This window comes from Haliaeetus leucocephalus, unplaced genomic scaffold (assembly GCF_000737465.1).
Source record: "Haliaeetus leucocephalus isolate CR32 unplaced genomic scaffold, Haliaeetus_leucocephalus-4.0 Scaffold295, whole genome shotgun sequence".
Classification (NCBI taxonomy): domain Eukaryota; kingdom Metazoa; phylum Chordata; class Aves; order Accipitriformes; family Accipitridae; genus Haliaeetus; species Haliaeetus leucocephalus.
The window spans coordinates 5,982,987-5,997,945 of NW_010972731.1; the positions used below are offsets into that span (position 1 = coordinate 5,982,987).

The following is a 14,959-nucleotide window of genomic DNA, read 5'->3' on the forward strand; positions in this document are numbered from 1 at the left end:
CCCCCCCCCCATCCTGTAATTCACTTTTAAAAGAAATCAGTCTCGGTTGTGCTGAGTTCAGCACTGCAGCCATTTGCAAAGACACCACAAGGAGAAGCAGCACTTCTCATTTACAGGCTGGACTGTGGTAGGAAACAGTCATTCCTTACACCGTCAGATTGCTTATGCACCAAAGGTGTTGCCCATTGAGCAAACAAGGATTGTCACACCGTTTCCCTTCTGTCTGCATGTGTACATGTGTGTGTGGGAAGCTGTTTAGACAGTCACCTTTTCGAGGAAGGGACCATGTTCTGTGGTTTTTGTGCAGCATTTAGTGCAGTGCTCTGAGTGTCAGTTACTGCATTTATTTGTGTCAGGGTTAGCACTGCTATTGGGCATTTGACTGGTAAGAGGATTGTTTATGCCAGTTTTACTGAATTCTGGTTCCCAGCTGTGGGCTTCAATTTGCATCTTTTCATACAATCTGAACTGCTTGTTTTGCGATGTAAATCTTCTGTGTATTGTTTTGCTTTTTTGTTCACTGTTTCTTTGCTCTTATGTAGAAGACGTATGTAATCCTGGGATTTGGCTGTGCGTCATGCTGCTCTGTCATTGCACCCCTTAATGCTAGAGAGCACAGAACAGAGGAAAGACGGAGAAAGGGAACTTCAGATTCCCAGACTCATCCTTTTCCTCTTGTCCTTCCAACCCCGCAAATCAAGGATATGTGATCCCTAGACAAGCCTTTCTGATTAGTTCTCATCTTGTAGCACTGACTTCTGTGTGCCAAATGGTGCTGCAAATTATAGCCACCTTTTATTTGTTTGTAGCTTTTTATCAGCTTTAGCATGGCTTTCCTGCTCCGTAGTTGTTCCTGTAATGCCATCTTGTGGTGGCCCTGGGACCCTAAATGTGTCTTTTCCCCATGCTAGCCAAAGCTCATGAGTGACCTACCTTCTGTGTTGTATACTAGTGATTGCAGCAGCTCCCTTTTGTTAGCTGCATTTGCTTGCTGTTGAATCAAGGAAATGCCTGTCTCTAGCTGTGTGGCACTGATTAGGGTATGATTTTTCTGAAGCTCGGGTGTTGTGTTAGACAGGGACCTTCATGGCAGATGCCTGCACTGGATATTTTAACTGTGATACTGTAAAAGAACATGGCCCGTATCTGTTAGAAGGATTGATTAAATATTACCTGTCTTATAAGGAGAGTGGTGTGTTGTTCGTTTACAAGTTACAAAAGCAAGCTATTATTTAGTGAAGTGTTCATCCCTGATACAGTGTATGTTGTTTTAAGTTCCTCATTGTTTTAAGTGCTTCTTTAAGCACAGAGTTGTTTAATACTTTGAGACTCTGCCGTCTTGCGATTGCAGAAAGTGTGTGTATGTGGGGGGGTGTCAGGATTTTGTAGATATACCAGTTTTATCTCTGACAGTTGCTTTTCTAAATCTGTCTGTGCTTTGGGTAAGTCACAGGCAAAAAGTCCAGTGCATATCTGCTTCTCAGTGACCTGGGAACTCTACTGTACCTTAGAGAGTAAGAACTATGTGTCTTGTTAATAAATGAAGTAACGAATAACTGTATTTCCTTTTTGCCTCTCCAGTGTTCCCAACTCTTGCCCAGCCAGTCCACGTGGTGCTGGATCCTCAGGATATCGTTTTGTTCACAACATTACCTCGGATCTGCAGCTGGCAGCAGAGTATGCCGCAAAAGCAGCATCAGAACAGCAGGCAGATGCATCTGGCGGGGACAGCCCAAAGGTTCAGAGAAACATTACTTACGCAGCAGTGCTCACTGGGAGGCTTATTAAGACCTGGCAGTTTATTGCCAGTGCTAGATATAGTTAAAAGGGGTCTAAGAATACCCTGGCCGTAAGGGAGGTGTATACAGCATCCTCCAGGGTTTTGAGACCATGCCTTCCAACCAGCGTCTTATTAGCGGTAGATGATAGATCTGCTTGCTTAGCTGCCCAAAATGTATTCAAGTCATTCACTAAAATGGTTAGGCGAGAAGAATTTTTTTGCTTGTTTGATAAATCAAGAACACGTAAAGAAGTGCATTAAAATTCAGAGTCTTGTGTTCTCCTTTTAATTAATGGTATTTTTCAAAACACAGTTGGAGAAAGGGGAAGCAGGGAAAGAAACCAGATCCTTGCCATGAGAAATCTGTAGTCTGACTTTAAAACAAACACGAAGGCCTGTCAAGCAAGCGTTAAATGAGGAGAGTAGCAAGTGGAATTTAGATTAAAAAATAACTTGGTTATAATGATGAAATTTAATTTTCGTGAGCTGATCTTCAGATCAAAGTTAAACGTCTATATCCAAAACCACCTGATTTGGGATTGGGTGGAGAAGCACAATACTAGATGGCTTTTTTTGTAGGGCTTCTCCCTTGAGACAAGAAGGGCTGTTCTTGATGGAGTAATATGAAGAGCTGGGAATATGAGATCTGGCAAACAGATTAAAGTTCCTAGAATGAAACAAATCTTGCTGGAGAGGGGAAGGGACAAGATCAAGTTTCATGTTGGACTTGTTGCTGGGAGGAGAGCTGATAGCATACTTGCATGAGACCTTTCTAACAAAGTGTAGTTGTAGCTGGGTGGAATTGAAGGCTTTAGTTTCATGAATGCTGAAAGCAGTGAATGTACCCTACACCCTCTTAACTCTTTGCTTCCAATTGCTTGTCCTGATCCGGTTCCTTGTGCCTGATATAAGCACATGTGGTAAATTCAGTGGGGAATGGAATCAGATTAAAGTTAGCTTTTATATGTGTGTTTGTGGGGAGAGGGAAGGAGATACTTTAATCTGGCTCAGTCCTATAGTCCTGTTTGCACAAAAATGCAATTGGGAGGTGGCAGTATAAAACAGGAGTGAAAGGGAAGAGGGTGGTGCTGCTCCTAGTTGCCCCTGATGCTCTCTTAACATCTGTGAAAACTACAGCCCAATGTGCTTTTTTAGTTTGGGTTGTTGGTACACTCCAGTGTAGGAATTATTTGTTAATGACTACATTTCTGTTTGGTTTTTTTTTTCCTTAGGATGAGTCCAAGCCACCCTATTCTTATGCTCAGCTAATTGTGCAGGCTATATCTTCAGCACAGGATAGGCAATTAACACTAAGTGGGATCTATGCCCACATTACCAAGCATTATCCATATTACAGGACTGCTGACAAAGGCTGGCAGGTGAGTTCTTGACACTGACAAGCTTTTAAACTACTTTGACAGGGCTTATCTGCTTTGAAATGCATTTATTAAAGATTTGGGGCACTGGGAATAGAGCTGCTTTGACTATTCCCAGAGTGAATTTGTTTAATGTAAGATAACTAGTTTGTGGGTGATTAGGTTTTTTAAATGCTTTCTAGGGCAATGTAGTGTGTTACTATTGGGCTCTTTGCTTTCTGAAACCCTTTTGATGCTGTAGTCATGTGTCTTTGGTTTTTGTTTTTTATTCTTCCACATCCTTGCTCTCAGTCATTCCTCTGCCCAGATACTTGCCTGAATCTTGCTTAATCCTTCCCCTTGTCTTTGGCGTGATCTGTCCAAGCAGAAGATGCCAGCGTAAAACTGAGGCTCCAGTTTTTAATCATAACACCTTAAATCATCACAGATGTTTTGTTTTCCCATTGTATCAACTGCATTGCCTAAGTCACAGTTTGCAAGTTTTGAATCTCAGAATGGGAACTTGGGGAATTTCAAGTCTGTGCCTTCCTTGTGGTATTAAAGGAAATCTGACCAGCTTCATAGGAGAGTTTGGATGTAGTTAACACATGCTAAATCAAGCTTAAATGTTCACTTGAGGGCTGCTTTCTGAGTTCCAGAAACCTCAGTTCCACCTGCTTTCAGACTTTTTCTTGGCATCGCACCTCTGAAATGGGTGTTGTCATTTGAATATAATATACTAATATGGCTGGAAAGACTCTTGCAGCTGCTGATTTCATTGTGTTCAACTGGCAGGAGCAGTACTGCTTGGTGCACTTTGAGTACAGTTGGAATAAATACATTTCTGACTCCCTGGCTTTTCCCTGCAGTTCTAATTAATTGTGGAATTCACTTCCTGCCTTAACCTGCTCGGCAGAGTTGTGCTTTGCGAGCCACTTGCTGCGTCCTGCTTCAAAGAGAGCTGCATTTCACTGGAGGCTGAAGTTGTCTTTTCCCCTCCCCTACCAGTGGCATTGTAAGGCTTCATTCGCTTGTGAAGAGCTTGTCTAAAGCTGCCACAAAAGCTCTTGTTTTGTTTTGAAAGTGGAAAAGGAATGACCTTGTGCACACCTGGGCTTACTGAGCCTTTCCCCTAGCCCAAAAGGCAGCGCTACACCCAGTGAGATGTGGGCTTTTGCAATGAAAAGGATAAATAGTTTTGTCAACATCTGGAGAGCCATACAGTGCTAGACTAGTGCCACATAGATAATGGATTCTCCTTAAGAGACAGCTGTCTGAGGGCATGTTGGCTGGCTTGCACTCTGATTACCGTGAGATGCAGTGTCCTTTAGGGCATGTTTGGGCACCCCAGTGATCGTTTGGCAGGTAAGCAGTTAGCACAGGCTTAGGCATATTTTTTTCTGCTTGCCTAGAATAAAGGCTGTCTTTTCAGAGAGTTCTGATGTGGTTTACAGTGATTTCCCCATGTCTCAGCAAAAGCTCTGCTTTCATTGCTTTCCACAGAAAAAGTCACTGCACTGCCTTGCTCCAGATGTATTTAAGTGATGGTGTAGCACCAAGCAAACGCATCTTTCAGCATGGTTGGTAGAAACTGATACATTTCTCCAGGTTTTCTCTTGCAGTTCTCCTGTGCCTTTGGAGCTGTGAGTTGACTTGTTTCTGTCTTCAACACTGATTCTGGCAGTGTGGATTTTGTTTTTCCAAGCTGTGTGGCAAAATCCATTTGTCTTTGTTATATGCTTCCTCATGGTAAAATAATCATCTCATTCTTCTGCTTCCTGCAGAATTCCATTCGGCACAACCTCTCCTTGAACCGTTACTTTATTAAAGTCCCACGCTCCCAGGAGGAGCCTGGAAAAGGCTCCTTTTGGCGAATTGACCCTGCCTCTGAAGCCAAACTAGTAGAGCAAGCATTCAGAAAACGAAGGCAAAGAGGAGTGTCCTGCTTCCGAACACCTTTTGGGCCTCTCTCCTCCAGGTAACTTCAACTTCCTCTAATCTCTGTGCCAAACTCATTACAAAAAACCAAAAACTTCTCCTGAAGTACAGTGAGCAAACTTTACTTCTGTTTATAGTTGGAGTAGTAACATAGTTAGATAGTCCTGAGGCATAATCTGAAAATTGTTCTGACTTCTTAAGTGTTTACCAAAAAAAAAAAAAAAATCCAGAACCAAACTACAAAAATGCATCAAATAACATATCTGTTTTGGCATCATTTCAAAGAAATTCAAAGCACTTATCACTGGAGTGAGTGTTTTCAGACACCAATCTCTCATTTCAGGAAAGCTGTGTTTAGATGTAGATTAGATCATAGTGGGAATAACTTTTGTGGTATTTAAAACACTCCTATAGGGAAGATCAGGTTGATCATGGTTGACAGCAGTGAAGCAATGTGGGGTGTTCTGTGTAGCTGCTCTAGTCAGCGATGTAACTGCAAAAGAGGAGCTGTGTGCAATGACATCTTTCTCTGAGCCCTGAAGCTGTGAGGATAAGACTTGCAATTCAACACTAACAGGAGCAGTTTCATGTAATGTTCCTCCCACCCCTTTTCTTTTCTCTGTTAAAATGGGGAAACAGGAAGAAAGGTTTTCAGCTGATCAGCTGCTCTGTCTTGTTTGTCATTAAAGAAATGTACAATTCCTAATGTGTTTGGCCATGTGGAACCAGAGGTGGGGAACCAAGTGGCTGGGGAGGGAGACAACGGGGAGAAGGGGGAGCAACTGCTCTGTAACCATATGCAGGGCCAGATACTTGCATCTATGTTATATTCTACATTGCATCTTCCTTCTCCCCATCAAAAACTGACAAATATCCTTTGAGAATGGCCTGAAATCATAAAACTGACGTGAACATGAGGCACTTACAGCTTCTCTGTCAGCAGTGGTTCTTAAAATGAAATGTTAAGTGTACTCTGAAGGGTCCAGTTTCCTTCAGCAGGGAACAATATGATAGTATATGGTGCTAGAGCATTTGTGAGGTTACTGTGTACCTTTCAACTTTTCCCACAAAGACTGCAGTGGGTAGTGTGGAAGAAAGGCTGTCCTTCTGCTAGAGAATCCTGTACTGGAGATAATTCTTGGTCTCTGCTGCTGTCTTGTGGTTGAAATGCATCTACACTCACCAACACTATGTTCTGGTGTTTCAGGAGTGCTCCTGCCTCCCCTACTCACCCTGGCCTGCTGTCCCCTCACTCTAGTGGCCTACAGACTCCAGAGTGCCTGTCACGGGAGGGCTCACCCATTCCACATGATCACGACTTTGGGTCAAAGTTAGCCTCAGTTCCAGAGTATCGGTATTCACAGAGTGCACCTGGTGAGTAGCTCTTGTTTCACAGAGGGTGACTGTTCAATTGTACCAGGTGCCACACTGAGGACACCGCAAGAATGCTTCTGCAAGTGTGTTACTGAAGGATCTAGGTCTCTCTTTCCACTTCATTGTTAGAGACTTATGATGCATATGCAACTTCAGACCATTTTCTTACTAGCCTTTGGATGAGGGCAGGAGATAAAGGAATGTGTAGAAACACATGAGCTAACCTTGAACTAGGTGGCTCTGAAGAGCTGACCATAGAGTAGCCATGGTAGTGTATAGCTTGCTCACACTAATTCACTTCTGGATAAGATTGGCTTGGCTATGCAGAGCTCTGTGGTGCTGTGGCCAGGGCCTTGGTAAGTTAAGCCCTGATAAGTATCTGCTTGTCAGCTGTGCTGTAACTGGTGTGATGTGTTCCTGGTGAAGTTGGAAGGCAAAGCTTGTTAGGTAAAGCTTTTTTTTTTTTTTTTTTTTTTTTTTTTGCTTATTGTGGCTTTTGTTCACAGAAATGTGCTCGGATGGCAAGTAAGGTTTTTGTAAGTTAGGAAAGAGAAGATTGAAGGTGGTATTTTTGAAGCCTTATTTTTTGTTCCCTACCGGAACTCTTGCCAGTGCTGAAGGACTGAGTATTGCAGATTCGAAGTGCATAGGTGAAATGAATGGAGGCCTTTTTGCCTCTCCTATTAATGTATGCTTCTCTCTTCTCTTTAGGATCTCCAGTCAGTGCCCAGCCAGTGATAATGGCTGTTCCTCCCCGACCATCTACCCTGGTGGCAAAACCAGTCGCGTATATGCCAGCATCAATAGTGACTTCTCAACAGCCTTCGTGCCATGCAATTCACGTAGTTCAACAAGCTCCCACTGTTACAATGGTCCGAGTTGTGACCTCCTCTGCAAACTCTGCAAATGGATACATCCTCACCAATCAGGGCACAGCAGGAGGAGCTCATGAAGCTGCAGGAGCAGTGTTGGACTTAGCTGGTGACCACCGAGGTAACTTTTCACCTCCCTTGCTACTTTGCTAATAAGTCTTGAGCAGGCTTGAGGGGGTGGGTGGTCAAACTGTTTCACTCACTGTGTTCTTAGCCCTTAATAAAAGATGTTTCTCTTAAACCAAATAAGCTCATCCATTTGTCTCCACCAGTGAGCAGGACAACTGTGTTCCCTTGTCTCCTGTGGGGAACAAATCTAACAGACTTTGGAGGCTGAAAAAACATGCAGTGCTTTAAATATGTATGTTATCCCCAATAACAATACCATGCCTGTGTATTGGTCAGCTGGACGTACTATGGAAATGTGTGCTTTTTCTAGCCAAAAGACATGGCCTGGGAAAGGCTGAAACTCTGCTTCAGGATGGCCCTGTAAATAAACGACTGAGCCCTTCTTTTCTGCAGGCCTGGATTCCTAGAGGAAAGCATGTGCTTCTGGAAGTGCAGGCAGTGCCCCATTAAAGCAATCTTCAAAAACCAGTTACAACAAAGGCCTGTCTTTTCCTAAGCTGGAAATTCCAGCCTTGGGGGATTTAGTGAGTTAAATGTTCTCTTCCTGTGATCTAGACAACACCTTGTCTGCTTGCCATTTCAGAAGGGCTTAGTGCTACAAGATAGATGTGTGTTGTACCAGCAGCAAGACTAGTTACTCTGATTGCTTTTATGTGGGCAGTGGGGCAATGGTTCTTCTCTAAGGGAAAGAAAAAAATTACAAAGATCTCCCCCTACTGCAATAGCAGGACCACTGGCATTTTTAGTTCAGGGCTGGTTATCCTGCTTGAGTTTCACTTGCATTCTCTAGAGATTCCTGTCTGAATCCCATAGATGTTCCTGAAGCGCTAACAGTTGCAGCTGCCTGTCTGTCACCTGCTCCCTTCTTTCATTCACCAGTTCTTGCTGTCACTTGTTTTTTCTCTACTTGTCCCTCTCTTATTCCCACTCATATCCTTTTCTAGTCTCTACCTTCCCTTTGTTTTTCCTGGTTGCTCCATTTACCTTCCTAATCTCCCTGCTTTCCTTGCCTTTTCTCTCCCCACTTCTCATCAGCCTGCCTGCAGGTCTCAGCTCAATGCTTATGTCCTATCTAACTCCACTCTTGTTGTCTACTAATGTTAAAATGGGAGAAGTCTTCTCCTCCTACAGGACTAATGAATTTCTGCTTCCTGCCTGCCTTCTCTGCTTTGAGACCCACAGAGTCCCTGGAAGAGTGGCTCTCCTTTCCTGCATGCCCAGCAGGAGGCTGTCCTGTATCTGTTGCATACCTGCTGAATTGACCCCTTACTTCTCCTGGGAAGTGAGATAAGTGGTTGAGTGCTCTCAAACAGTTATCTCTATCCAGGAACTCAGCCCTCCTTTTAATTTTTTTTCTCCTCCTCTCTCCTGGTTTCTGCCTATACTTCTATAGCTGGCAAAAGCTTGCAGTTGTGGGAAGACCTCCTTGTAAATCAACCTATGTGCAGGCCTGACAGCAAGCTGTTGCAGACTTTGGGCTCCAGGCATTGTTTAATATCTTAATGCCTTCTCCTGCTGTGTGGTATTGAGAATAAGGCCAATTTGACTGTAATTACAAAGTAAGCTATGAGATTTGCAGTGACTGCTGGCACATTATAGCTGTGATATGGACATAAGGGAGATGATGCCTTTTTAGGACAAAGGGTCAAGTTTATAATCTTGATTTTTTTGGGGGGTGGGGCTGAGTGGCTTACGCTATAAGAAAAATATTCTTAATATTGAGAGAGTATAGGTGCAATAGAGAATATTTTAGTGTTTTCAAATACTCATCCCTGACTTTCTGTGGTGCTGCGGTATTTCACCTCTGTAAGCCTGGGGGTATGTATCACTGCTAAAATGTTAATGAGAATAAAGCTTGCTCCTAAGCCAGGGTAGTAAATGATTGTTGTCTGTTCTACTCTTAAGCAGGCATGGATGAAAAGCCAACGATTGCATTTGCCACAATACCTACAGCCAGCCGTGTTATTCAGACAGTCGCCAGTCAAATGGCACAGGGTGTTCCAGGACAGACAGTCACGATCCTTCAGCAGGCAGCTCCAGTGACCATTGGACAGCATCAGCTCCCTGTGCGGGCAGTCACTCAGAACGGGAAGCATGCCATCCCCACCAACAGCATCACTGGCAGCGCTTACGGTAGGCTTTGTTTCCATTGCTTTCTGGTTTTTTGATTGCTCTCTGAGCTTAGCAGTTAGGTTGTAAAGCCGTAAGGGTTTTCTCTTCTTAGTATATATCAAGTTATTCCATGTGTCCAACTCAAAGGTATTCCAGTTCTTCAGCTTCTGAGGCTGTGTGTGTCAGTGGTAGATATCCTTCTGTCCACCTTTGTTCCCTTTCCCTAGTGGAAAAGTTTTGCTATCTAACATTGCTTCTGAAAAGTCCAGTGTCTTTCCTTTGTCCTTGGCTGTGCATTTATTTCTACTTACACTCTCTACCTTTTGAGGGTTACTTGTTGAAAGCGTTAGTGATTCTTCTGTAGAGCCTGTTTTCATTTGTTTTCTTCTGACAAACAGGCTTTGCTTTCAGCATGCCAAATAATAAAATTTCCATGGTGCTTTTTAGATTTTATGAAATATGACTCCATAGAGTATTAAGAAAATAACATGCTTTCCCATCTTAAGGTCTTAGAGTCTGAAAGAAGTAAGATCTATTCCATCAGGTGAATGAATGTAGGACTTTTTTTATATACAAGATGTGTTCTAGTTATCTGTCAAGCCTGATCTTTAAAATCCCATACTAGCTATGTCTTGGCAGCCTGCTCTTATTGCTTGCTCAGCACTGTAGGTTTTGTTCAGTTAAGGGTGATGACTGGGGATGGTAATATCCAGGTTTCTTACAGCCCTTTTAATGAGATACTAAGCACCTCTGCTGTCCCAGGCTGGTGCTTATGGGGAGTTTGAAATGAAGGGCACTGGTGGGATTTTGACGGCTTTCATGAAGGTAGGAATGTTTCTACAGAATTTTCTGCCACATCTATTCTCAGTATCACCTGGCTTGCACTTCAATTGCAGGAATCTTATTGGAGCAATGAAAAAATGATAGTGATAAGGTTTTTATGCAACTAGGCTATTAAAATATTAAATAGATCAGATAGGTGGAGTTGCTGCTACCCAGCAGTAGTGTTTGTCTAATGTAGAATCAGACAGGTTTTCTTATTTAACACCTTTATGTTAAAATATTCTAATCTCACCAAAATTTTTCTAGCTCTCTCATCAAACTGGAAAGTATTCCAGTTGCCTCCTGAGTTTTTGTAAGTGGTAGTGAATTTTCTGCTTCACAAAACAGTCTGAGTCTCTTGACTCTTGCCTGTATGGAGTTAACTTCTCTTCAGCTGCATGGTTTAGGTTCTCTTAAGTTGCTGAAATGTAATTGGTGACTGCCCTCATCCTTACCCTATGGTTTTTCCTTCATCCTCTTGATACTCTACAGCCTCCTTCCCATGCCTTGGTAGAAGTTGCTGGGCTTTGAGGGCCTTTGTTCTGTTTGCTTTGTTTATTTATCCTAGGGCTTCTTTTTTGATGCACTTAGCAGTGAACACACCACTAATGTTCTGTCATTCCATCCTTTGCAAATCAGTCTGGAGGGCAGAGGATGTGCTGTCTCCTGAGTCCCCTTTGGCTGCCTCTCCGATTGATGCAGAGTCCAAAAGCTGCATGTGTTTTGTTTTCCAAGCAGTGTTGTGTGCCAAAGCCCGTGTGTAAGCACATTCTCTGTCTGGAACTAGGAATTGTAGACATTTTTACGGAGGGTTGCTACTTAAATCATCTTTTTTTCTCACCACTTTTATTAATGGGAGTGTGAGATCTTTTGTCAGTACTGGAATACAAGATTGGGAGCCAGAAATTCCTACGCTCTGATCCCAGTTCTGACGGGAATGCATTTGGTTGTCTGGGGTAAGCTCTCTCCTGCCCCTTTTACAAGTGAGATGTTAGTATACTCAATATTTGGATTCTAATCTAGTTTCCCAACAGACTGGCTGTTCTTACTGTGCAAGCAGGGCTAAAGGGAGCCCTCTAAATTGAAGGCACAGGACACAGATGTCGTAGCTTGCAGAAAGTTCTGATTGTAAGTGGCCAGAAAACATGCCTCTCAAAGAGGACGTGTGTTGTAATTTTAACAGGGGATTGATCGTCGTCTTCTGGAGATGAATGCTTAGCTGGCAATGCCTTGTTTGACAACAGATAGGAAGAAGGAAGTTCTATGAAAGGGATTATTACCAGTTTGGTAAACTTGCACAAAGCTGAGATACTGGGTGGAGAGGGAGACGCAAGGCTAGCAAGCCTTTCAAAATGGACTTGAAAACAACACTTGAATATGTGCCAGCTATTGCATTTGACTGTGGTGTTTTGTTTTCTTGCCTTCTGGAACAGCAAACATTTGTGCTACTTTATCACATTAATTCTCTTTCTCTCTCTTGTCCTACTTCCCAGCTCTTACAAATCCATTGCAGCTTCTTGCAGCCCAGGCCAGCTCGTCCACTCCTGTTGTAGTCAGCCGGGTATGTGAGACAGGGACCGAAGAGACAGCAGCAGCCTCTTCCAGTGAGCCTGAAGTCAAAAGACCCCGGATAGAAGAGTCCAGCGGAGCAGTCCCAGCCCAAACTGGAGTCATCACGTCTACAATGCCACAAGGACAGGCAACCAGTGAATGAAGAACCGGTGGGAGGAGCTGGAGTGATGCGGGGTGGGCATGGGATGGCAGGAGCCCTAAAGCAGCTTTCAAAGAAAACAAATCACAACTGTAACAGCTCAAAACATAGCGGATAAAGAGCTCTTTTTAAAGTCAGATTTTTAAATGGGAGGACAACAGCTGTTAGAATCACAAGGTGCCAAAAAGAATGGAAAACCCCTCCCAAGAACCCATATCTGGAAGTCTGTTCTGTCTTTACCTATGGGATATTTTTTTCCTTTTTGTTTTTTTAAAAAGATTCAAAAACAATACAGACAACTGATTGTATGACTGCTGGGATATTTTTAACTGTCTTTTCCCCTTTTGGCTCCAAGGGGATGGAATTTGCAGTTCAGCATCTAAAGGAATGTAACACAAATACAGTCTGCTCCCTGGAAAGAAAACTCCTTATTTTCTATGCCTTAATACTGTGCTTCTCAGAGCTTTGAACCATAGGACCATTTTTAAAAGGCCACCTAAGGCAATCAGATGCTGAAAGATGGGTGCAGTATCTCACAACAACATTAAAGAAACATGGTACCAAGCTTAAAGAAAAAGGCAAATGATTTTGTTTTTTAAAACAGAAAAATTCTGAACATGAACAAATGTTTATTTATGTGGGGATTCAGGAGGAAGAGTTACAGGGCTCAGCCACCTGGATTTCCAGATGCAATTTCTCTCCGTTCCCTCTGAGGGAGAATAAGATGACAGAGGAACTGTATTAATTTGGTTCCTGTAAAGATATTAAAAACAAAGGGTTTTGTACCTTCAATGATTTCTTACAATTATTCATCGCTTGCTCTGGACAACAGCCAAAGTATCTTGATGACTGAGGATCACATGGGGAAGGGTGTCTCCAAAAGGTTCTGTGTGCATTTGATCACATCCTGTGCTGGAGCACCAGGTTTTGTTCAAAATAGCACTGTAGGCGAAGACATTGCCACTGTCTCTGAACTTGAGAAAATACTGGTTGGTCTTCTGCACTAAAACAGTCTGCTTTCACCTCCTGCTGGTAGCATGGTCCTCAACTAGATGGATGATGGTCAGGAGGCCAGGGCTGGGTAGGAGTCTGTCAGTGACCCTCTACCATGGCTAACAGCAAAGCTCCTGCGTCATTCTTCTGAGAGGGAAGTTGAGAGCTGGGGTGAGAGGCAGCAGAGTTCATACAGTGTTTATTACAAATTCTGTAAGGGTGTAAGAGACCAAGGCAAAAGAGGCCTATTGTTTTCCATGTGGCAGAAATCACTGGATGTCTTAAACAGGTTTTTCCAAAAGGAATTTGGAGGTTTCCTTTCATTGCCTGGCTCCCTCTCCCGTCTCTCCTCCCTTGAGGACCATTTGGGTTGGCCAGTAGGAGGCTTTTACTCAAACTCTATTCCATGCTCTCTTCGTGTAGTACAAATATGTCTTACAAGTAAAGCAGATTTGAGTCACTTCAGCCATGTGGAACAGTGGGTGCATGTGATGCCCTGTGACTGGCAAAGGAATCAACTCCTGCATAGCCTCCAGCTAACCCCTTTGGTTTTATGCCTGTTTGCAATCCCCTTGGCTAATGTGTCTTCTGGCAGCACAGCAGAGATCTTATAAATTAGAAAATGGCTTTGGTAATGGCAAAAGAGACTTAAGAGGGATGGGATATACCTTTGGTAGGTTATCCCCCTATCTGTACTGATTTATTGTCATGTTGCTGTCTCATGCAGTCTGAAAATGCTATTGCAGAGTAGAGAGGCAAGCCCACTGCATAAACATGTTGCAAAAAGATTTCCCCAGTGTGCAGTAAATGATACTGTCAGTATGTCCACAGGGATTAGGGGGCAAGACACAACCGTTCAATGTCTGCTGGAATGTGGGGAGGGGGAGGAAATCCGCAAGGTAACAGCTGGCATCATTTGTTCCCTTCTAGGTTTCCTTTCTCTTTGCCAAATCCTATTCAATAGCCAAGTCCCACTGCTTGAACAAAACCCAGCCATGTTTTATTCTCAAGCCAATTGTTTTGTGAGAAATAATTCCAAAAGAAGGAAAGAATTTCTTGGTCTCGTGATCTGCAGTTACTTTCTGCAGTTAGAGGCACACAAAATATTCAGGACAGTTCATTTATCTACAGCTAGGCTTTCATAATTTGGGTGTGTGCCTTTAGTGACAAGTTATTAGATTGGATTTTAGTACTTTGAAATGATTTTGTGAAGGAGGATTGTTACAGGCCACAAAGTAATTGAAGCAGGCCAGCTGCCAGCTCTCACTTTTCCTGCTAGGAAGGCTAGGTGTGGCATAGCGGAAAAGCACACAGATTAGCTCTGTTTTCTGTAGCCTTTTCAAAGCCAGAAATCAATATAATGGACTTCAAGGAAGAATGCACAAGTGAGAGTGCAGCATAGTTTATCTGTGATTAATCATTACTTTCAGATGACTGCTGGTTTAGATACAGGCATGCCTCAAACAGCCCTGAGGCTAGGGAGCTTCCCTGAAGCAGAGGAGCCTTTAGGTTTCCAGTACTTTGGGTGAGTCAGTGCAAGATGAGCGACCAACAGAATACTGTTCAGGATGTAAGGCTGCCAAAGTTTCGTGGATTTTTCTTTACTGCTTCTTTTCTCTTGGAAAGTCTAGACAGCTAGGCCCTAAGCTTCTGTAAACTAGCCCAGCACCAAAGAAATACATCAGCTGAACAACAGTGTTTTCATACACCAGGTGCTGCTTTATAGATACCTCTTGAAAGTCCTTCCTCAGGTTGCAGGTATAGATCTGCCTCGTATGTATTTGGAACAGAATAACACTTTCTCACTCTTCTGTTTGTGGCTCACAATGCCTGCTGGTTAAAATGTGAGTTGAGGATAAGCAAATATCTTTGA

At 43.2% G+C, this 14,959-nt stretch overlaps 1 protein-coding gene across 1 annotated transcript in view; it reads left to right on the forward strand.

Annotated features, from left to right (window-relative positions):
- FOXK1 (forkhead box K1) overlaps positions 1 to 13,172 on the forward strand; it is a 23,647-nt gene extending 10,475 nt beyond the window's left edge. Inside the window, exons 3-9 of the mRNA XM_010570592.1 lie at positions 1,582 to 1,738; positions 3,013 to 3,159; positions 4,920 to 5,113; positions 6,281 to 6,447; positions 7,159 to 7,440; positions 9,357 to 9,581; positions 11,876 to 13,172. Of these exons, the coding sequence (XP_010568894.1) occupies positions 1,582 to 1,738; positions 3,013 to 3,159; positions 4,920 to 5,113; positions 6,281 to 6,447; positions 7,159 to 7,440; positions 9,357 to 9,581; positions 11,876 to 12,096 (1,393 nt within the window). The 3' untranslated portion in view covers positions 12,097 to 13,172. The remainder of the gene's footprint in view (positions 1 to 1,581; positions 1,739 to 3,012; positions 3,160 to 4,919; positions 5,114 to 6,280; positions 6,448 to 7,158; positions 7,441 to 9,356; positions 9,582 to 11,875) is intronic.
- The last annotated feature ends 1,787 nt before the right edge of the window (positions 13,173 to 14,959 follow it).